The sequence below is a fragment of the Cyprinus carpio genome, unplaced genomic scaffold, assembly GCF_018340385.1.
Source record: "Cyprinus carpio isolate SPL01 unplaced genomic scaffold, ASM1834038v1 S000006530, whole genome shotgun sequence".
NCBI classification, from domain to species: Eukaryota; Metazoa; Chordata; class Actinopteri; order Cypriniformes; family Cyprinidae; genus Cyprinus; species Cyprinus carpio.
Window position 1 is genome coordinate 273889 of NW_024879195.1, and position 24329 is coordinate 298217.

General features: G+C 36.0%; 1 long non-coding RNA gene, 1 pseudogene and 2 gene segments (V, D, J or C); 1 reads left to right on the plus strand and 3 right to left on the minus strand.

Annotated features, from left to right (window-relative positions):
* Nucleotides 1–9749: 9749 nt before the first annotated feature.
* LOC122143890 lies at nt 9750–10302 on the minus strand. The segment is given in 2 exon segments: nt 9750–10114; nt 10202–10302. Coding segments are annotated over 2 exon segments (375 nt in total).
* A 1870-nt stretch (nt 10303–12172) lies between these two features.
* Nucleotides 12173–14051, minus strand: LOC122143910. The segment is given in 4 exon segments: nt 12173–12439; nt 12527–12529; nt 13079–13338; nt 14048–14051. Coding segments are annotated over 4 exon segments (534 nt in total).
* Nucleotides 14052–16068: 2017 nt separating this feature from the next.
* LOC109090928 lies at nt 16069–17584 on the minus strand (annotated as a pseudogene).
* Nucleotides 17585–17923: 339 nt separating this feature from the next.
* On the plus strand, nt 17924–19666 carry LOC122143905. Its single transcript, XR_006159425.1, has 4 exons — nt 17924–18045; nt 18224–18344; nt 19299–19407; nt 19555–19666. It is a non-coding gene; the product is annotated as an uncharacterized LOC122143905 (long non-coding RNA).
* Nucleotides 19667–24329: the final 4663 nt, after the last annotated feature.

A 24329-nucleotide genomic window follows, 5' to 3' on the forward strand; every position in this document is an offset into this window, starting at 1 on the left:
TACCTCTATAATATTTTTAAGCTGCTATAGTATTTCTATAGTAGTCTTATCGCATTCTGTAGTAGTATGTCCCAAATTACTATAGGCCTAGTATTCTATAAGATTACTATAATATTTTGTCCCAAAATACTATAAGATTCCTATAATATTTTTTCAGAAGGCTATGTCCCCAATCGAATCGGGCTTCATTAGTTTTGACCACTTTCACGGTTTGCAAAGATACAATTATAAAATTACTGCAAACCTTTAATCTATCATTTATGTTCTATTATGCATTTTCCCCTTGTTATATGAATAATAACAGAAATTCATGAAATAATATATATATAGGCAGACACACAGTAATAAGATTTATTCAAATGTTGATTTTGACATTAGTGAACATCACCATATATATGATTTGGAAAAATAAATAAATAAATAAATTAATTAATTAATTAAATTATAAATGAGCATTTCTAAAGACAGTTCATCTTTTACATAGAATTTCACAAAAATATTAACAACTTGTTTTTCAACATCTTCAGTGAAAGTGCACACAGTGAACGTTTCAATGGCAAGAACAAAAACAATCTGTGAATGTCCTATTACAGACGGAAAGGTACAAAAAAAGATGTGCAATCTAGCAAGTGCACACATGAACTAGCAGCAGCTTTCAGTCCATAATAGCGGCCGCGCCTCCGCAGCGCCATCTACAGACTGTTACCCATAACACAACAGAGTTTCGCCTCTTGGGCTTCTATACTCTTTGATAATAGATAGTATTACGCTGCTTGCACAAACAACCTATGTGGTCGTTTTTAAGAGGAGGACAGTCTCCTGTGTGTAAGGGTAAAGGCCGGAAAACCATACTGGATGCCTGTGATCTTCGGGCCCTTAGACGGCACTGCATCACATACAGGAATGCTACTGTAATGGAAATCACAACATGGGCTCAGGAATACTTCCAGAAAACATTGTGTCTGTGAACACAATCCACCGTGCCATTTGCCGTTGCCGGCTAAAAGTCTATAGGTCAAAAAAGAAGCCATATCTAAACATGATCCAGAAGCGCAGGCGTTTTCTCTGGGCCAAGGCTCATTTAAAATGGACTGTGGCAAAGTGGAAAACTGTTCTGTCATCAGACGAATCAAAATTTGAAGTTCTTGGATTTGGAAAACTGGGACGCCATGTCATCCGACTAAAGAGGACAAGGACAACCCAAGTTGTTATCAGCGCCAGTTCAGAAGCCTGCGTCTCTGATGGTATGGGGTTGCATGAGTGCGTGTGGCATGGGCAGCTTACACATCTGGAAAGGCACCATCAATGCTGAAAGGTATATCCAAGTTCTAGAACAACATGTGCTCCCAATTAGACGTCGTCTCTTTCAGGGAAGACCTTGCATTTTCCAACATGACAATGCCAGACCACATACTGCATTAATTACAACATCATGGCTGCGGAGAAGAAGGATCCGGGTACTGAAATGGCCAGCCTGCAGTCCAGATCTTTCACTCATAGAAAACATTTGGTGCATCATAAAGAGGAAGATGTGACAAAGAAGACCTAAGACAGTAGAGAAAACTAGAAGCCTGTATTAGACAAGAATGGGACAACATTCCTATTCCTAAACTTGATCAACTTGTCTCCCTCAGTCCCCAGACGCTTGCAGACTGTTATAAAAAGAAGAGGAGATGCCACACAGTGGTAAACATGGCCTTGTCCCAACTTTTTGAGATGTGTTGATGCCATGAAATTTAAAATTTTTTTTTTTTTAAAATTACACATTTTCTCAGTTTAAACATTTGATGTGTCATCTATGTTGTATTCTGAATAAAATATTGACATTTGAAACTTGCGATGAAGCTACTCTAAGGCTGTTGCTCAAATTTATTCAAAACATTTTTTTTTTGGTATAATTTCTAAATTGGACTGTCTGTTTCTTGGTCAAAAAAAAAAAAAAAAACATTCAGTGAGCTTATGTCCAAACAGTGAACTAAGACTGCTTGGACAATAGCGCCACCTCTGGAAATTGAGCAGTACTTCTGGAGCATTCTGAACTGACTGGGAATAGTATGTGGCCAGGAGCCACATAGTTGCAACCCATTCCAGTCCTTTACCAGTTGCCTGTCTCACTACAGATGGCCAGGAGCCACCAAATGTAACCAGGAGGGCAGTACAGACCAGCCAAAAGATTCACCTGGTCTTTTCACCACATCTTCAGACTGAGTGAAGGTCTGACACAAATATCTGTGGAAAAGAGAGAAATACAATAAACTGAGAAGTCAGCAAAATGTAAAACTATAAAGACGTAAACCCAAAAGTGAGTTTCCTTAAATGTATATACAATGATAAATCATTAATATTATTTAAGAATGAGTTACAGCCATGTAAATATAATAAAAACAAGAAAAAATATAACATTTTTCACAGCTGATTTATGCTCTTCTACAAGAACCACAATAATCAAACAACATTCATATGGCACAATGCAACTAATGGGAATTATACAGGTCCTTCTCAAAAAATTAGCATAACCAGAAAAAATCATTGTTATAATGTAATGATAAAATTAAACTTTCATACCTATTGCACACCAACCGAAATATTTCAGGTCTTTTTTCAGGTCGTTTTCATAATGATGATGGCATACAGCTCATGAAAACCAAAATTCTATCTCAAAAATTAGCATATTTCATCCCACCAATAAAAGAAAAAGTGTTTTTAATACAAAAAAGTCAACCTTCAAATAATTATGTTCAGTTATGCACTCAATACTTGGTCGGGAATCCTTTTGCAGAAATGACTGCTTCAATGCGGCGCGTGGCATGGAGGCAAAATCAGCCTGTGGCACTGCTGAGGTGTTATGGAGGCCCAGGATGCTTCGATAGCGGCCTTAAGCTCATCCAGAGTGTTGGGTCTTATGCCTCTCAACTTTCTTTTCACAATATCCCACAGATTCTCTATGGGGTTCAGGTCAGAGAGTTGGCAGGCCAATTGAGCACAGTAATACCATGGTCAGTAAACCATTTACCAGTGGTTTTGGCACTGCGAGCAGGTGCCAGGTCGTGCTGAAAACGAAATCTTCATCTCCATAAAGCTTTTCAGCAGATGGAAGCATGAAGTGCTCCAAAATCTCCTGATAGCTAGCTGCATTGACCCCTGCCCTTGATAAAACACAGTGGACCAACACCAGCAGCTGACATGGCACCCCAGACCATCACTGACTGTGGGTACTTGACACTGACTTCAGGCATTTTGGCATTTCCTTTCTCCCCAGTCTTCCTCCAGACTCTGGCACCTTTGATTTCCTCAATGACATGCAAAATTTGCTTTCATCCCAAAAAAGTACTTTGGACCACTGAGCAACAGTCCAGTGCTGCTTCTCTGTAGCCCAGGTCAGGCTCTTCTGCCGCTGTTTCTGGTTCAAAAGCACACGCCTGTGCACGGTGGCTCTGGATGTTTCTACCCAGACCCAGTCCACTGCTTCCGCAGGTCCCCAAGGTCTGGAATCGTCCTTCTCTCCACAATCTTCCTCAGGGTCCGGGTCACCTCTTCTCGTTGTGCAGCGCTTTTTTGCCACACTTTTTCCTTCCCACAGACTTCCCACTGAGGTGCCTTGATACAGCACTCTGGGAACAGCCTATTCGCTCAGAAATTTCTTTTTCTGTGTCTTACCCTCTCTCGCTTGAGGGTGTCAATGATGGCCTTCTGGACAGCAGTCAGGTCGGGCAGTCTTACCCATGATTGCGTTTTGAGTAATGAACCAGGCTGGGAGTTTTTAAAAGCCTCAGGAATCTTTTGCAGGTGTTTAGAGTTAATTAGTTGATTCAGATGATTAGGTTAATAAGCGCCACCATCAGAACAATTTATTTTTATGAGTCTTTAATGTTAGTGCCACCATCAGAACAAAGATATCCGAGCCATTCCAGTGCTTTTCCAGTGGGTTGACGGATCCAGTGAATGCAATAGCTTGATTCTGAAATCCTGCAGGAGAAAATTTTTCTTGCTGCTTTTTCTCCTCAGGTTTCACAACTATAGATGGAGGTTGAGTGAGCTCAACACAGAAAACACCGCCTGAAAATAAAAATGAAAGAATGTGTTATTATTAGTTATGTTCAAAACTTCTGTTATCAGTTTCACTGCTTTATATTTTAAATAAAGCATCAGTGAAGCTCACAGGAAGCAGCTGCTGCCAGCAGAAGTAGAGCTGATGAAAAGATCATGATTTGGTACTGAAGTGAATGTAATTTTATTTTTCCTACTGACCCTCAGATTCCAGTTTTGTACAAAGGGAAGATGAAATTTACATACAGACAAACAAGAAATATTGCAAGACAAACTGATTTTATTTCATTATGTTTGTCATTAGATTTAGGAAATCATTTCTACTCAAAACATTTTCTATTTTTTTTTGTTTTTTATTCATTTTTTTTATTTTTTTTGCTGGCACAGAAAATCTGACTAGAAAGTAACTGGTTAGTTGGCCCCTACAAATAATAATTCAGTGTGTTTTTGTTTGTAATTTGTAGGCTTTGAATTAGATTATTCAACTTTCCTGACACAAAATGAGGGGCCCTTTATAAAGAGTATATACAGATTTTTTTTAAGGGGTCATGAAATGACTCAACGCAGGGTTTTGATAAAGAGACTAAAATATCTTGCAGTGCTGTTTCTCTCTCTCTCTCTCTCTCTCTCACCCTACCGTAAAAGAGTTATTTGGAAGTTGTAAACACATAATGTGGCGGCTAGAGCATCAGAGTGCTATATTAGTCAATGTGGAGTGAATATTTTTATATGCTATTTTTATACAACAGGTATTTGGATCCTCAAACTATTAAAAAATACAGTTCAACTGTGATGGGACTTCATGTTTGTATCACTCATCTTGTAAGTGACATTTTCAGTCTTCAGTATGAGTAAGTCACTGAATCATTTATTTGATTGATTCGTTCAAGTCACTGAGGGAAGAAACAACCGTCTATTTGAATCAAATCAAAGAGTCAAATGTTCAAGCTGAAAACACTGATTCATTCAGAAACAAATCTCCATTGTGTGTTGCTCAGAGGCGCTCTAGGGATTTCAACGACCTACTTTGGCTGGCTGTACAAAAACAGACAAAGTAACTGGCCTCTGAAGTGTAAGTAACCTGCGTGTTTACTGAACTGTTGTTCACTGAGTAAGCAATAGTGCTGTTGGTCTGAATAACAGCACGTCATTGTGCAGCAAATAATTATCCCAAACAACAGCTTGCTCATTAGATATCGCTTAAATTAATCACATTGAGTAATAATTTATAATTTTTTTAACATCTATCATTTATCATCTATCATTTCAAGGTGTTTTTTTTATTTTATTTTTTATTTTCATTAGGTAGACGTATGTTGGTTCCCTCAGTGGAAAACCCACCACAGAAATAGGTCAGTTTGTGGAATAAACCTTGTGTTTCAATGCCTAATTTAAACATTTAATCTAACCTTGTGTATGTAATCACATATAACTTTGTGGCTGCAGTTAATAAAAGGGCAATGAAAGTAGTTCACATAGTTTTCACACCACAAAGGATGAGTTAATGGAAACTGACAGCACACATTTAGGACAATATAAAAGAACAGAAACATGCAGTAACACAAACAACAGAAGGGTTTTGCTGCATTGATTTGTTCCTTAAAGGTAAATAAGATAACTGCATGTTTCTTCTTTTGATTAGCAGAATTTGGATTAGAATTAGATTAGAAACATTTCCTAAAATTATATTAGAGTCAACAGGGTCACATAATTTGCTTCTGATTTCACTTGCTGAGAAGACATAAGAATATAGCAATTTCTTGATTGTATTCTCTTCTATTTATATTCGAATTAACATGTTATTAGCTTTAACAGAATGTATTTTAGTGGTTTCTATATGCTTTGTAGTTACAGAATGTAAATAAGTCTTATGAAACTAAACATTCACTTATTTTTTTAGAGGCAATAATGAAACGCAGGTGTTTCCTGAGGGTCACACATCAGTAAATATGTCTCTCTCTCTTGCTCTCTTTTTTGTAGACACTCCCTTGGTCTCCATATATGTATGTTGCTTCAGTGATAGTATAGTTTTTAATGTTTTTATTAGTCTTGCTAATAAATTACTTTGGTAAGATATAGAATGTGAGAATGGGTCAACAAATAAACAATACTTACTCTTGAGAAATTTAAAGATGAAGTATAGGCTATACAGAAGGACAAATATCCAGACTTTTTCAGACTACTGCAGTTTGTACTCCAGCTGCCCATGGTTCGGCTACATAAGAAAGTTTCTCAGTTATGAGGAGAATCTGGCTCCAATCTTCAGTGGCATGGGACAGATTCTCAGATCTTTCTTTACTGAACATAGAAAATGATTTGACTGAAAAACTATCTAAGAGAAGAGATAGTGAAAGAAAGACACAGAGGTCATCTATCAGTCTTTTGCATGCTGAAGTCAATTTCTGCATATAAATATTACGCCAAATAGAAGCAGAAAATCGTGCTATAAGCACTTTCATGAGATCAGGTTAGTCTACAACAATTAATTTGTTGGCTATTTTACAAATTGGAATACAACAAATTCATGACAATGTTTTACATTCAAGCTACCTGTAAAATTTATAGTGAAAAGTACTTTAAAAGTGTCTGGAATGCAATATTTTAATTACGTTGCAGCAAATCCTTTAAATTTTAAGGTATTCAGAATAAAAATTAGAAAATATAAGCAGCTATTATAATTTGTTTTATTTTTTAATTGTACATAATTATGAAATAAAACTCTAATTTTAATAGTCTGTTTTAGGCTTTTCCTTATTTTTATATTTTAGACATCCATCAATTATGGTGATGAAAAAACTTGCCATGTCCTCATTGGAGAGAGAAATGCACGGATTACATAATGAAAGAGTTTCTATTTTCGATTTGAACTATTTCATTTTAAAGTAGTAAAGGTTCATCATTGTGAAGCGCTTGAAGACCGAGATGGCAGAAATCGTTTGTTTTCTTTTTTATAAAAGCACAACGTTTTGTTGATGTTGTGAGTGCACACAAATAACACTAGACCCTTTACAGTTTAGAATGATGTAATACTACTACCTTTGATTGATTGGCTATGCGTCTAACAGCGCACATTTATATAGGTTAAACATTTAAACAAACATTGTGATATATGCTTGAACTGTTTTATATATAGATTTTATTTTAGGCAAGTCGTGATGATTTGAAATAACTGAATAGTTCAAACATATAGTCTGCCGCTGGCTGCTTGGTTATTACTTAAAAAAAAAAAAACAAACAAACAAAAAAAACGTATATTTAATGAACAAAAATGCTCCAAACGTTTTTCTAAGTTAACTTTATTAAAATAAAAAAAAAGATAAATAAACAAAATATAATCACTTTTCCATTACATAAAAAACTGAACTATTTTAATAGCTGAAACAGTAGTATAAGGGTTTTTTTGTGGGGGGAAAGGGGAAAATAGACAGACTAGGGCCTATATTTGAGGCAGGGCTCTAATCCACTTCATCCAACGCTGTTTTGTTCTCTGTTGTTTTCATCTGTGAGCATGCTCTATATATATATATTACCACCATTTTGATTATAAAAAAATTTGACACACACTCTCTACACTCTCTCATAACATTTTCCCCACAAAAAAAAAAAAAAAAAATATATTTTATTTAAACTGCGTATACCCTACATTTATTATGTGTGCGTGTGCCCTCGGAAGAAATCCTGCAGGCACACCTGGTCATCTACGCAATTCGGAAAAAGGAGCGGCTTTTCTGCATTAGGTATGTTTTTCTTTTTCTTTTCCTTTTTTATGTTGAATATATGTTATATACATATATGAAATGTAGAACATATAAAAAAGTGTTCATGGCTTGTCTGGGTGCAATTAGAAATTAGAGCTGTCCTTAGATGCTGTGAATCTGCCCTGCACTGACTGAGCTGAGCGTTTGTCAGAGTCTGAATAATAGTGTAAGATCCATTCCAGTCCTTTCCCAGGTTCCTGACGGATCCATTGCATCCTTTAGTCACTAAGAGTGAATCCACTACATGCACAGGTCAGTTTGTAGGAAGCACCTGGAGACACAACTACTGACTGTTCAGACTGTGTGAGCACAACCTCACAATAAACACCTAAACAAAGAGACAAAAAAAAAAAAAAAAAAAAAAAAAAATCTTTACACATCTAAAGAATCACAATACTTATGAATTAGGATTGGGGTGTTACAATGTAAATATAATATAATAATAATATAATATATTATTATTATATATATTATTACTGTCACGTTATTTTATGCATTTGTATATTTATTTATTTTAATGGCCATGTTAACAGTAAAACAGAAAATTGCTTGTGTCTCACATGTTAATAATGTGGTTAGTAATAAACTGGAAATTCTTTATAATTTTTGCATAATTATGAATTAGTTCTGAATGAGTAAGTTGCTTTGAATAAAAGTGTCTGCTAAATGCATAAATTCCATCATGCAACATCTGGACAAAACAGGGACTTATGTGAGGATCCTGTTTGTGGACTTTAGTTCGGCTTTCAACACCATCATCCCAACAGCCCTCCAGACCAAACTGACCCAGCTCTCTGTTCCTAGTTCTATCTGTCAGTGGATCACCAGCTTTCTGACAGATAGGCAGCAGCTAGTGAGACTGGGGGAAATTCATGTCCAACAGCTGCTCCACCAACACTGGTGCCCCTCAGGGATGTGTTCTATCCCCACTGCTCTTCTCCCTCTACACCAACGACTGCACCTCTAAAGACCCCTCTGTCAAGCTCCTGAAGTTTGCAGATGACACTACAGTCGTTGGCCTCATCCAGGACGGTGACGAGTCTGCTTACAGACAAGAGGTTGAGCAGCTGGCTGTCTGGTGCAGTCTTAACAACCTTGAGCTGAACACTCTCAAAACAGTGGAGATGATTGTGGACTTCAGGAGAAACCCCCTGCACTCCCCCCACTCACCATCATGAACAGCACTGTGGCTGCAGTGGAGTCATTCAGATTTCTGGGAACCACAATCTCTTAGGACCTGAAGTGGGACAATCACATTGACTCCATTGTTAAAAAGGCCCAACAAAGGTTGTACTTCCTTCGCCAGCTGAGGAAGTTTAACCTGCCACAGGAGCTGCTGAAACAGTTCTACTCAGCCGTCATTGAGTCAGTCCTGTGCACTTCAATAACTGTCTGGTTTGGTTCAGCTACAAAATCAGAGATCAGAAGACTACAGAGAACGGTTCGGACTGCTGAAAGAATTATTGGTGCTCCCCTGCCCACCCTTCAAGAACTGTATACATCCAGAGTGAGGAAAAGGGCTCAGAAAATCACTCTGGATCCCTCTAATCCAAGTTACCTTTTTGAACTTTTGCCATCTGGCCGGGTGCTTCAGAGCCATAAATACCAGGACAGCCAGGCACAAGAACAGATTCTTCCCCAGGCAATCTACCTCATGAACAGTTAAATGTTCCCCACTTATGCAAAAATGTGCAATATTCCTTATATTTATTTGTTACCCCTCCATCCAAGTACATTTCTGCATCTTACTCTATTCTAATCCATTGTCATCTATAGCACAACTGTTCATACAATTTATTTATTTGCAATTTGTTTTTTGTCTTTTTGTTGTTGTTGTCTCTGTGTACTGGAAGCTTATGTCACTAAAACAAATTCCTTGTATGCGTAAGCATACTTGGCAATAAAGCTCTTTCTGATTCTGATTCTGATAAATGTAAATGTAGAATCGCTATCGTGACCTGATGCATGAATAGTTTTTGTTCAGTCCTGCAGTCTTTTGTGTAACAGTGAATCTCGTGCACAGTAATAAACAGCTGTGTCTTCAGTCTTCAGGCTTTTCACCTCTAAATACAGCATGTTTTTGCTGGTGTCTGTGGTGATGGAGAACTGGCCCTGTAGAGACTGAGCATAATATACAGTTGAGCCATATTTTTGCCCAATCCACTCCAGTGCTTTTCCTGGTTTCTGACGGATCCAGTGCATCCAGTAGCTGCTCACTGAGAATCCAGACGCAGTGCAGGACAGAGTCACTGATTCTCCAGGCTTTTTCACCACAGAATCTGAGGAGGTCAAAGACTGACCACTAACAGCTGAAAAACATAGAACAAATCATGTTAGATGATTTAGAAGAATGTAGATCCTATACTACTAATGTGTTGAAAATAAGAGTTTCTTACATGAAATGATCAACAGTGGAACTAAATGCAGTAACACTTCCATCATCACCCCGAAACTGTGAACTATTGAGTAAAATATTTAGCTTCACTGCAGCTCGACAAAAACACTGACTGAGACTTTTAAAGTCTTTACAAAGTTTAAGTAACATTGACCCTCCCTACTACATCATAACATTTGCATATATTCTGAAAAACAAGTTAACTGGCAACACTGGAACTGAGAGGTTTTTTTTTTTTTTTTTTAATTCTGACTGATGTAACACACAATTCACATTTATTTATTTTGTTTTTAGGGCAGTGCAGATGTTTTCTGACATGTTATTGTACAATATGCTTACAGTATCACATGTCAAATTGCATTAACTCATCAAGTCAACTTAAACATCTATACAGATAACTTAGATAAAACAACCTGCTCTCTTTTACTTCACAGCAATGTTTCACATTTTTACCCAGTTATTACTAATTCTGTCACACTAGTGAAGAAATCAGGCTGTTACTGTCTTTGGTGTGGGTGCAGTAAATGTTAGATGTTTTTATGATTGGTGTTTTTGGTAGTTGTTAGTACAGTTAGTCTGTTTACAGTGGTTTTGGAGGACTGGTGCTTGGATTTGACATTCTAAGGCCTAGGTAAAGGTCCTTTAGGAGGTTGGAGTGGGACAGAGAGGACGGGAGTTTAAATTAACTTTTAAGCTTCCCTTCAGTCATCAAAGCAAAAAGTACATTTGTATATCTGCATAATTTGAACATACATATCAACATTTACATTTTTCCATAAAGTGAAAGTATAATTTTATTAAGGTTTAAAATCACATTTGCTATTCCAGAAACAATTTATAAGATTTTAGAAATGGGAGAATAGAACAATAAAGAAATAAAGAAAACTATTCAGATTTGAAAGCAGAAGGCTAAAATGTACACATTTTTATTGCAATCAAGATTAAATTTGCAGTGATATTATGTTGATTAAGGTTTCAAGCTAATAATTAACATAATCTCACTTCAGTTACTGTCAGTTCTTGTATATATAATTAAATATAATCAATAATTGCAGTAATGTACTATTCAACATTTATTAATGTATTATCATCATTACATTCTTCAAGTAAATGTTAACATTTTTTTTTTAATTCACAAGTGATTGTGTTGCTTTTCAGGTTCTCAAATTATAAATTGGAATGACGCTTGTGTGTTACTGCGAATACAATTTATTTATTCATTTGTTTATTTTGTTTTATAGTTCACGTACTGGGCACTGTTCATGTAAAAACCAGGTGTGTGTGTTTTCAGTCCGGTGAGACGTCCATTAGCATACTGTCCACTATCCTTGTCCTGGACAACTAACTAGTGGTCTGAGGAACAAACAACCTCACCAAAACAACACCAACACAACACAACAAAAAAATTACTTCAGTCGTCCATTTGTAAAACATGTAATCTTCTACCTCCGGTGGTGACTTTCTACCCACATTCTCCCTAACCCCCCCCCCCCCGAAAACCTGTAAGTAGGATAGACCAGAGCTTACAGTCTTGGTCTAAGCGGACTCAGGTTCAAACCTACAATGCTGTACTGTCAAATAGCCATTAAAATTCAGCTAACTAATAATAATCACCTTGCTGTTGTATTGGAACATTCTTAAACACACACAAGTTACTACATAATGAGAGCTTTCAGCGCGAAGACATCAATAAAAGCTAGTCCACATCTGTACGTAATTGTGCCTCCCATACAAATTCCTCCTGAATGACCATTTGATAGGTGTCTGTTTCGCTAAGTATAGAAAAAAAAATTATTATGGTTTTATTAATGTATTCACCCGAGGTTTCTTTGATATTGGTCGAGCTCACTGAGCTGCTTTATATGGTTGTTTTCAGATTTTGCCACACTAACTGTAACAATTTAATGTTAATTCATCACGGTCTCTCTATGCCACACATAATATACAGCAGTGTCTTCATTCTTCATATTATTCATTCTGCAGATACATCTGTTTCTTGCTGTTGTCTCTGGCAGATGGTGAAGCGTCCCTGAACAGACTGAGAGTAGAATATATAACTACTACCAAGAATGTACAAGATGTATGCCAGCCACTCCAGACCTCCTCCTGCAGTCTGTCTGATCCAAGCTAAGTCTGGGTCACTACTAAATCCAGAGAATGTACAGGTGAGTTTGTGAGATCCTCCAGGTTTAATGACCACTGACTCAGACTCAGTCAGTGTTTGACACACCACAACAGACTGAAAAACAAACAGTTCAACATTAACATTTACAACAGTACACATGACATAAGTCTGATTATCAACAGGTTTTCAGGAGTCTCTTACATTCTGTGAGAGCAAAACATGAAGATAAAAACCCAGTTTATGACACAATATCCATTGTCATGTTATGAAAAGAGCAAGCTGATGCATCAGTCACAAACAACGGAGTGGAGGCTTTTTATTTAAGAGGATGGGGAGAAGTAGGTTTGCATAGGGTGCCCTCTAAAGGTACATTTACATTTTCAGAGTTCAGAGACATAGTAGTGTCTCATATTGGCTGTAATGATGTGCTCGACAAAGAGGATAATTAAACTAACAGTCTTTAATAACACTCTTTAAAAGACACAGGAAAACATAAAAGATAATATAAACACAACCATGTAGAATGTAGATGTTCTTTTACTACTATCATCTTTGATTCTGCACTGATTAGACTGAAAACCTTTAGGGTTTACACAGTGGAATGTTATAGAGCTCAAATTAATTGTAATTTGTGCATGTTTTATTAATAAGAATTAACTAAAAGTGAAGTGTGCTGAATCATTGTTCTTGGACCCTCAGAGATCACATAACTAGTTTTTGTTCAGTCCTGCAGTCTTTTGCCTTACTTCTTACTTTTTTCACCTCTAAATACAGCATGTTTTTGCTGGTGTCTGTGGTGATGGAGAACTGTCCCTGTAGAGACTGAGCAAAATATGCACTTGAACCAGTGTCTATATATTCAATCCACTCCAGTGCTTTCCCTGGTTTCTGACGGATCCAGTGCATGTAATAGCTGCTCATTGAGAATCCAGACACAGTGCAGGACAGAGTCACTGATTCTCCAGGCTTTTTCACCACAGAATCTGAGGAGGTCAAAGACTGACCACTAACAGCTGAACAACATGAAACAAATAATGTTAGATGATTTAGAAGAGTGGGATGTCCTCACAATTCAGAGAAAAAATAAGAGTTTGTCAGATGAATGAAATGATCAAAAGCAGAACTAAATGCAGTAACACTTCCATCATCACACCAAAACTGTGCAGCTGGACACAAACACTTTGTGTCAAGAATATTTATTTTTACATTTATATGCATATACTATTTTACTATAACAATTGATGCCACTTTTTTTTTTTCATTTGAGCCCCCTGCTCCGAGGAACTCTCTTTACGTCCCTGTGTTTGTTCTGTAATGTCTTTCAAAGTGTGTTATTTAATATTGACCCAATGTGGCCAAGTGGGGCCTGAGGTTGGTTAAAACATTAGTTATTGATGGACATTCACCAGCATTGGCTCAGTCATTTTCAGCAATCAGTTTCTAGCTCAGTAGGGAAGTGTTTGTTGGTGTGTGTTTTTTTAATTATTTTTACTATTATTATTATTAGTTTACTGCATTTTCTCTTTCCCTGATGAATGCCATTGACTGCTATTGGTCTAATTTTTGGGGTGAAATGAGTTAAACTATGATCTGGTTGTGATGTCACATGTTTCTGCCTGGTAGGCTGCTTGTTGCATCATAGTGTGGTCACGATTAATAGTTTAATTAATCTATAAATCATAGCAGTACTTTTTTTTTAAATGGCCTCCATTGTGACAGTACCCATGTAGAGTTAATGCAGTTATGTATAGAAATGCTATTAGAAAAAACACCCAGTCCATTATTACTATAAGAGAAATTAAAATTACTGAATATTAGAGTCATACTAAAAAATAGGTTACTCTAGAAAACAGACTAGTTAGTATAGATTTACTGGGAAACAAGTGTGAAATAACATAATACAAGTTTATAAGTATTAAGGTATTATTACCCCCCTTTTTTTTGTTTGTTTTTTTTGCGTTTAGTACATTTAAAACACATCAGATGGGCATTATGTTACTTTAGAGCTTGCATAACTCAAACATGTCCACCTCATTTCTCATGATGAGTTTTTGAACAGCTGCCTGTATTTTGTGTTTCCACTGTGTCTCTTGACACAGTAATACACTGCAGTGTCTTCAGTCTTCAGCTGATTCATATGCAGATAGAGATTAGAAGCTGTCCTTAGATGCTGTGAATCCGCCCTGCACCGACTGAGCTGAGCTCTTATCAGAATCTGAATAATAATAAATAATCCGATTCCAGTCCTGTCCCAGGTGCCTGACGGATCCAGTACATGTAAGTGCTACTAACAGTAAAACCCACTGCAGGCACAGGTCAGTTTTGTAGGAAGCACTGGAGACACAACTACTGACTGTTCAGACTGTGTGAGCACAACCTGACAGTCAATACCTGTGGATAAACACAACATTTAGAATTATGAATATGAATATTTACACTAAAAACAGTTTATTTATCCAGGGATTTACTTACAAGACACAGCAGCCAGCCACAGCAAGAGAAATGAAGTGAACATGGTTCATATGAAGGTTGAACTGGTGATGAGTCCTCCACTCCACAGTGTAGCTGTTTAAATATGAAACAGACATCAGTTCATTTGCATTGAAACCCTGAATAGTGGAATCACGTGGAACTTGAGACTATTGAGGTTCATTGTATGGGCAAATAGTATCAGCTATCTTGGTATGGAAATTATATTGTACTTCAGTGAATAAATGTGATTATTTGCAGCAGGCATGTGTGTGAAACCCATCAGTTCCATCAAAACAGATGTGACATTGTGTTTTGGTTCATTTTTTAGAGAAAGTGGGTAAAGGTCTTTAATAAAGCTGTAGCGCTTAAATGAGTTGTAGTAGAACAACAAACACAAATCAGCACTTTTCCAATATCAGGCTGTTGTTGTTGTTGATGCAGTTCTTGTTGGGAAACCATGCTGATCCTGGATAAATAAATATATAATTAAAATATTGTAAAATATGTGACAGTTTACTTGTATATTATAATTTTTGTAATTTTATATTCAGCAGCACAATAATATAGATGTACAAGTGATAAAATGTAGCACTGTGCATGTATAAATATATTTAAACTGATTTATATTATATATGTTCACTTTTATAGGATACATATACATACAAATATTGTCCTTTGTCTTTCCTGTCTATTGAGTATTTAAACATGAAAAAAAAGCCTGATAAAAGTTTATGAATGCGTTCAGTCTTAAACACTATCAAGCATTAACTCATGAAGAATTAATACATAAATAAATTGTTTCAATAAAGCTATCACATATAAAAATGTAGTGCAGTTTTTGTCTTCATTGCGATGTATTATTGTATCAGTATATAGGCATATATGGTGCATACTGCAGGGTATTGAAATATAGAAGCACCAGTGCCCTATAAACAAATGTGATATTTAAAATACATTTTATTATATTTTCTGCTATATTCCCATATACTTTTGTTTCATAATGTCATGTATGACAACTGTACAGGTTTTGTATCTTTGCAGATTGATCAACCCTGCAGACTATGAATCTTTATGGATGTACCTTAATTAATTCAGACCTTTAATCACTCGTTTATTTGAGAATCTGCTTATGACGAAGTTTTTAAATGTTTAAATACATTTCTAAACAAGTATAATTTGTTGAATTCTGGGGAAGTTTGCAATTGCTTCAGTGATGTGATGCATGAATAGTTTTTTGTTCAGTCCTGCAGTCTTTTGTGTAATAGTGACTCTCATGCAAAGTAATAAACAGCTGTGTCTTCAGTCTTCAGGCTTTTCACCTCTAAATACAGCATGTCTTTGCTGGTGTCTGTGGTGATGGAGAACTGGCCTGTAGAGACTGAGCATAATATACATCTGAGCTATATCTTCGCCCAATCCACTCCAGTGCTTTCCCTGGTTTCTGACGGATCCAGTGCATCCAGTAGTCGCTCACTGAGAATCCAGACGCAGTGCAGGACAGAGTCACTGATTCTCCAGGCTTTTTCACCACAGAATCTGAGGAGGTCAAAGACTGACCACTAACAGCTGAAAAACATGGAACAAATACTATTAGATGGGATAGAAAAATTAAGTGACAACAATCTGGAGAAGTGAAATCATTCTCACCTGAAATAATCATCAGCAGAACTCCATACTGAGAACATTTGTCATTATCAATCTAGACCTGTCAACCTGTGAAGAATCTATCAGCAAACGTGCACTGCATTACCAAAACACAAACACTGAACACTGCAGGATCTGTTTATAACACAGTCCTTTGAGAGTTTGAGTGACACTGATCCTCCTGGGTTAAATCACATTTGCATACACTGTATCTGTTTTACAAACACAACGTGGTAAGTATGGAAACACTGGAACTGGGGAAAAGGAAACACTGGAACTGGGAAAATGTATGTAAAATATTTATATTCGCTTGTTATTAAATCCTTAGTCATCAATATAACAATATTATATATAATTGTTATATATTGAATATGAATATTATGCATTATATATATCATTATTACTAATGATAGTGGATATTTCAGTCTGTATATTGTATTATTGATGTGGGTGGAGTAATTGTTGTATGTTTTTATGATTGTTGTTTTTTAGTTGTGTTTTTTAGCTGATATGAAGTCTGTGGACAGCTGTTGTTGATAGACTGATGCTTTGATGTGACATTTTGAGCCCCAACAAGTCCTCCAACCCTTTGTCACTATCCGTTGCCTAAAGTAGCGCCCCTATTGGCAAAAGGAGGTATGCTACATAAACTTTCCCCTAAATGCATTGTGGGTTTATTTTAATATGCTTGCTATTTGCGTTTTGAACTGTTTGTGTTTTAAACTCTCAGCTGTTCGAAATGTTTTGCTAAAAAGATATGGATTTAAGATGACTTCGAGACATGTACAGGTAGGGTTTTCCACCCATCTCATAAAGTAGTCGATCGTCCCGTGTATTATGAATAATATTATGATTTTTTTCAAAACGATGCTGGACGCTGTTTGTTCTATTCAACCAGTTTGACGTTCAGATCATTCAATCGGACTCCGCCAGCATTATAAAGTTAGTTTTCATTGTGATATTCGTTTGAAATTCGCTTGTGGTGAAGAGGTCATGTAAAAGTCCACGCATTTACCATGTTTTTACCATAGTAACATGTCGCTCAACCCATGTAATGTGTGATAAAACCTCAGTAAGCACAATCAGTGTATCTCCTGTCGTAACTGTAGTTTTACTTTGGTATTTGTAGTACATCTGCACCATGCTTTTTACCACAGTAACTGTATTTATTGTGTACTCTTTAGTTAAGTAACACCAGTAAACACATAATTTGCCATGCCTTTAATACCTTTTTGTAATGCAATTGTAATTCAGTGTTTTTTTTTCTTTTCTGTTTTGCAATTTCTTCATATCACATACATCTGCAGCTCCTACAACAACATTTAGTGTCCAGCAGCTCTTTATGAATCTCTCTCTCTCTCTCTCTCTCTCTCTCTCTCTCTCTCTCTCTCTGATTTTCCTTTCCTATTTTTTCTGAACTGTAATTCATAATTCAGTCACACATTTTTCTTTCTTCCTTTCTCTTGCTCATTATATCAAAATTTAAGATCAGTTCTGTCAGAAAGCTGCTTGTATTAACAGGGAACTTGAACTCGAAGCTCAGTGCTGAACTTGAAGAAGTTGTCAGGGAAGCTGAAGTCCTTCAAAGGTTCAACACTTCACAGGTAATATTGAAGACATTTAGTTATAACTGATTCACTTTAATTTAAAGTATGTGTTAATAACCTTCCTTATAGTCCTTCCTTTCAAATATTTTGTTCACAGATCATTTCTAACACACTGTCTCAATATGTATGTATTAAAAAACAACAACAACAACATTTTCCTTTTTCTTTATTTCAGTTGGAAAGGAAGGCCTGTCAAACTCTTGTCAAACCCGTCTTGTTTGTGGAGAGGGATGAATTTGACCATCTTGTGTGTTTACAGAGAAGACCAAAAGCTGCAAAGGCAAACATTTCCAATGGTAAGTCTGTGTTGGTCTGAGCACCTTGACAGAACTTTACTGCAGTTACATTTTGCACCGAATTTGAGGTTTTTTAAAACTTTTTACATACCCCACAACCCCATCAGTACGAGCCCTGTGCTACGTCAAAGTAGTAATAATTAATACAATTTCAGCAAATTCATATGATATTCATATGATATTGTACAAGCGTACTCTACAGCTTCCACTCCTGACCTTTGCCTCAACTCTCATGCAGACTGTGCCCATTGTAAGTAGTCAGAGCGTTTGTATCCTAAAGTTTATATTGAGTCCACTGTATTCTTTATTAGCGCCGTCTCTTCCCGTTCTAACAGTACATAATATCTGTCCACACCTCACAGTCTGCCTTTATTTCCATGTTGATTTGAATTGAACACATCTGTCTAAAAGCAAGTCTGGAAATGCTAGTTTAACTTGTCATGTGACACATCAGAGCTTCAGTTAATTTGGCCAAATTAGATCATTTAAGGCTGTTCACACCAAGAATAGTAACTACGATAACTATTTTACCATCCACACCAACAGACGATAAAGTTATGTTTATTATTATACAAGCTGCAGTGATGTTGTTGTCTGCCACTTTAAATGCTCAAGCTTTTTAAAGTCAGGTGCATTCTGATTGGCTGTTTTTATTGTTCATCAGTTGGAAAATATATTCCAATGATGTTGTTCCTCTGTGTCATTAAATGTTAAATAGTTGCAGTATGGACTCATCCTTGGTGTGAAGAGGTCTTTAAACTGCTTACAACAATCCTGCTAGCATGTAATTATGTATAAAATAATTCAGAATAATATAGCTTGAAGATACAACTTTCTTTCCTCTCATTTTGTTAAACTTAAACACAAGATTCTGCCTTTTTCTGCCTGTTTCTCTTCATCTTAGTCGTTTACTCCCTCCACTCACTCACACATTCTCTTTTGTTCTGTTGTAAGTCACAAACACAACGGATGGTTGCATGATGGGCTTTTTCAGTTTTGTCAACTGAACGTCTACTAGTGAGGCTCAGCAAGTTCTTGTCATGATCAGCCCTCTCCAAGAAAGGTTTGTAGAAAATTGTAATCAATATTCTTTTAATCCTCTAACCTGAATCTTTTGGTGAATTAACTTAATTATATCTGTCTTAGTTCATATGTTTAACCAGCAATAGTAATTAAACATGGGGTTAATAGACATATTTTTGTTTTACAGCTGAAGAGCAAAAATACAAAGAACATCAGTCCTGTTGGGGATGAGGAATGAACATGGCCCTATTGTCCCCAAACAGAAAAGACTGAAAAGGTGCTCATTCCCATTGGTATGTCTGTATTATCTCTGTATTCAAGCAATGCATTAGTACAGCATTTGATGTTGATCTCTATTCAAGTCAGCAATTATCATTTTTCACATATACATCTTTTTGATGAGCTCCTGCAGAATTTGGGCAAAACGATGATTATGTGCCCTAATGGACACTCGACACCCCGCACCTGTATACACCAAAACTATTTTTTGTTATGGACTTAAAGTTTTAGATTTTTTTGAAGGAGGATGAAGTCAGTTGTATATGAAGACCTTCTGAAGCCTTCACGATGTAAAAGGCTTTTATCTTCTGTCTGAAATGTTCTTCTAAGAAGAATTTTTGAAGAAAATTTCAGACGGAACTTAGAGGCCTTTGCATCTGAAGTCTTCATATGTACTACGAGTTTTCAATACATTACTGATTTGTTATGACCGGTTGTATTATGTTCTTATTTTCTACTTGTACAGAAAGACTTCATCAAGAGGTAGCTGGTACTGAAAACATTTGTCTTCAAACAGTTTGCATGGTCCAGACTGAAGAGAAGTGGGTCTGAGGGGGGGGGGTGGTTGCCCAGAGATGGAGGAGTCTTTGTTGATGGTGTATTCAGTGGCCACCAAGTGCAGCACTGCAACCTTAAACACTGCATTCCCAAACAGCTCTGTGACATCACAGATGTTACGGCCCATGAAAGAAACTTCACAACTGAGAGCTAGTTCTGGAGGGATTTTTTTTTAGCCCATACATCCAACAACCTTCAACAGGAATCAATGGTATTTCCATTACAACAATTCTAAATAAACAGCTACACAAGTTTTTTTGTTGTTGTTTTCTGTTTTTTTTAGGAAAGCATGGAGGGAGGCTCATTTCAATAAGGAGGTTCAACCAACTCTGAAACTTAAACTCTGAGTTGACTTGCCCTGAGAGGGGAAACTCTTGACTTTTCGGTTTCAGAACAGCTAAATTGTGTTAGTTCAGTCGACTCTGAGTAGGTTGACTCTGAGTTTAGAGCGTGCACCATGACTATGAGAAGTCATGATCAATGGAGCTCTGAAATTATGATTCACCATGGCAACAGCAAGAACAAAAAGACGTCTGCATACTTCTGAGTCAATAAATAACTTTAATTGTTAATCACTGTTATAATATCAGAGGCAAAAACTGTAAATTATTTAACTAAATTTCATTTCCATGCAAAACAAAAAACAAAAAAAAAAAATAAGAACGTAGCAACATAAAAAAAAATTATAAAAAAACAAAACAAAATAAAAATCTAAAAATAAAATTCACATGTTACATGAGTACACAAATTTACATACATTTGACATATTAAATATCATTCAGTGTCTATTTCAATGCGCAGCAGGTTTTTCCACATTGTTTAATGCTCTTTTCACATAGGCTTATTAAATATTCTCTAATAAAACCTGTTACATTTCTTAAATAAAGTAATGAAATTAACAACTGACTTGTACTCAGTCGACGGCAAGAAGGCAGAGGCTTGCAAAATAGGGGGAGAACCTGTACCAGTACCACTGACGGATGAAGAGGAGATGGTCAAGTAGAAGAATTTTAAAATCCAAAAAGAATAACTAAAGCTTTTATTTTTTTTCTAGAAAATAAAGAAGACCAAAATAAATTGCAAATCATTTGTGTTTATTTAACAGCTGTGGTGGTGGGTACGGCATATATCTCGTACTACCCCTCCATCTGGCATCCTTCCATTCCATACAGTTATCTGATTCATTTTCAGAAGGTGCGATGATGGGAATATGTGTGTCATCAAGGCATCCATCCACACTGGAAATCCAGAAGAAAATTCTAATTATTGGGTTACTTACAGAGGTTGCAGCAAGATGTTATCAAGTAATCATCATTTATCAGATTAGCTTCATTTAAACTGATTTCTACAACACTTACCTACAGTCCAGTGAAACTCCTCTTTGACGGATTTGTGCCCAGGAAAAAAACTCAGGAAGAGCGTGAGAGCAACCTACACTTTCCTTATCAGTCTGCATACAGTGGCCTTACTAATGTTCTCTGCAACCCCAATGTTTTAAAGAAAACTACCATTTAAAATGCTACCGCTCAAATAAATAATCATGTGAATATGGCAAAAAAAAAAACTACGAATGTATGCAACCCTCCTCGTCAACGGGATCCTGTAGCCTATAAGAGGAGATGACACTTTTTGTCACTTTGACCATGCTGCATAATGAAAATATGCACAATGAATAAATACATGCACTGCAAAAAAATGTTTTCCTTAGAATTTTTGTCATCTTGTTTCCAGTCAAAATATCTAAATATTCTTTAAATCAATATGCATTTTCTACATAAAAAAGACATGAGGTAATTAGTCTTATTTCCATTGCGGGAAAAATAATTTAAGTGCATTTTTCTTATTTTGCCAATTATCTGCCAGTGGGGTGAGAAATTTACAAATATGCATTTTTTCCTTTTGCATTAAGATTATTTTTCTTAACCAGACTAAATACCTTATATCATTTTTCATCTAAAAAAAACCCAAATTACCTTAATAACCCCAGGAAACAAGGCTAAATACCTTATATCATTTTTTATCTATAGAAATTGCATCTTAACGTAATAATTTTTAGATATTTGTACTTAAAAATAAGACATTTGCATTTTTAGCATTTTTGCAGTGTGAATGAATTAATGAGGTATTTAAAAATCACTTACTCTTTAAAAAGGGGAGGAGACCAAAAGAAACTCTGGGTTTACCAAACCAGGTTCCCAATCAGGTTAGGTTCATAGAGTAAGTTACCACGGTAACTGACTCCGAGTATAAGTTACCTCTCTTTCAGAAATGGGCTTGACTTACCCTGCTTTCTCGGGGTTGACAAACCTCCCATTCTGAAACGGAAAACCCAGAATTTCCCTCATTTCAGGGTTAACATACTCAGAGTTTTCACTTAACCTCCTTTCTGAAACGGGCCCCAGGACATCTACGCAAATTTTTTGTTTTGTTTTGTTTTGCTGAGGAAAGCACAGTGGACCATCAGAGACTCCAGCCACACAACCCATGGATTGCTCTCACCGTTACCATCAGGCAGATGTTATCACAGAACCAGCACCAGCAGACTGCAAGACAAGTTCCTTCCACAGGCAATCAGACTGAACTGAACTCGTACCAGTCACACCACACACACACACCAGCAGCCTCATATGCACTGCACTCTATCAGTTACGCTGACTGGACTTTGACTCACTATTATTCTGCTCCCTGACGTTCTGTTTGCACTAATTCATACCATACTGCACTGCAAAGGTATATGTACAGTATACAGTGATTGTTGTTTATTAATGTTTTCATTTTCCACACATTATACACTACAATAATGCACTATATACCATATTCAACCAATAATTATACAATAATTATACTGTGTTTATTTTTAATACTGTATATTTGTTGCAAATATATTCAGTGCTTGTCATGCTGCAGAGTTTGCACAACAGCATTTCACCACCTTACACTTGCATTCATGGTATTATGATAAAGTGATTTGATTTGGTAACATGACTTGTTCATTAGTTGTACTGCTGTGCTGGATAACAATTGCAAATTGTTTATGACATTGAAGAAGATTATGATAGGGACATGGATTTGAAGAAAACCAGGAGAGCTCTGATGATGAGAAGGAAACTGGATGTGATTCTTTGGTGCTCAAGACATTTCACCATGCGTGCATCTGGGTTTCTTCATCTTATTAAAATAATATGGTTTTAACATAACCCATTTTTATTTCACTTGAATATCATTTGTCTTATATGCTACTTTATCTGTCTTTACGCTGCATTCTAGTAAAATATTGGGTATGGTGTTGGATAATAAAATTATGGTTAATATTCTGTATTAGGGATGGTTTTTAGTAAATACACCATTTCATTTTGCAAACAATACATATATTCGGCATGGTTGTTTTAATTAAGACATGAACATTTAGTCATATTAATGAAATTCAGTTAGATGAAGAGCAGGCAGAAAGCTGCATTCGAAGAGACTGCATGCACTATATTGCTGCAGGAACTTTATGCATAACTGAAGGTGATGAATCAAGGAAAGAACAACATAAATCCTGTTCTGTATTATAATGAAGATGATCGTGCACATTACTGATGTCTAGCACCTGAGGAGGACAAAGTTGAGACATTCTTTACAGAGATTTATGAATTAGGAATAAAAAGGAAAATAATGATAAAAAAGAAAAATAAATACAATTTAAAAAACACAGGCATAAAAACTGCAAACATTTGTAGTACTTTCCATATCAGTGTTTATTGATATGTCAAACTTTTCAGTTCAGACAAACATAATGCCCATAACAGCATTCTCTCTCTCCAGTTTGTGCCACTATGAAGAAATAAAAACAAAAAGTAGTTATTATAAAAATAATAGATTATAGTGAAATATAACAACTAAACAAAACAACTTATAAAAAAAACAAATAAAAAAAACAAACAAAAATAACAAACAGAAAAACCCAACAAAAAAACACTTTAAAACAACAAAAAAAAAAATCAAAAAATAAAAAAAAATAAAAATGGTTCATTTGTTTTCAGAGAATGTTATAAGATGCCAAATAATATTTTTACAATCCAGGAGCTGCAAGGCTCTAGCTGAAAACATCTTATTTTCTTCCATTTAAAGAACTAATTAGCA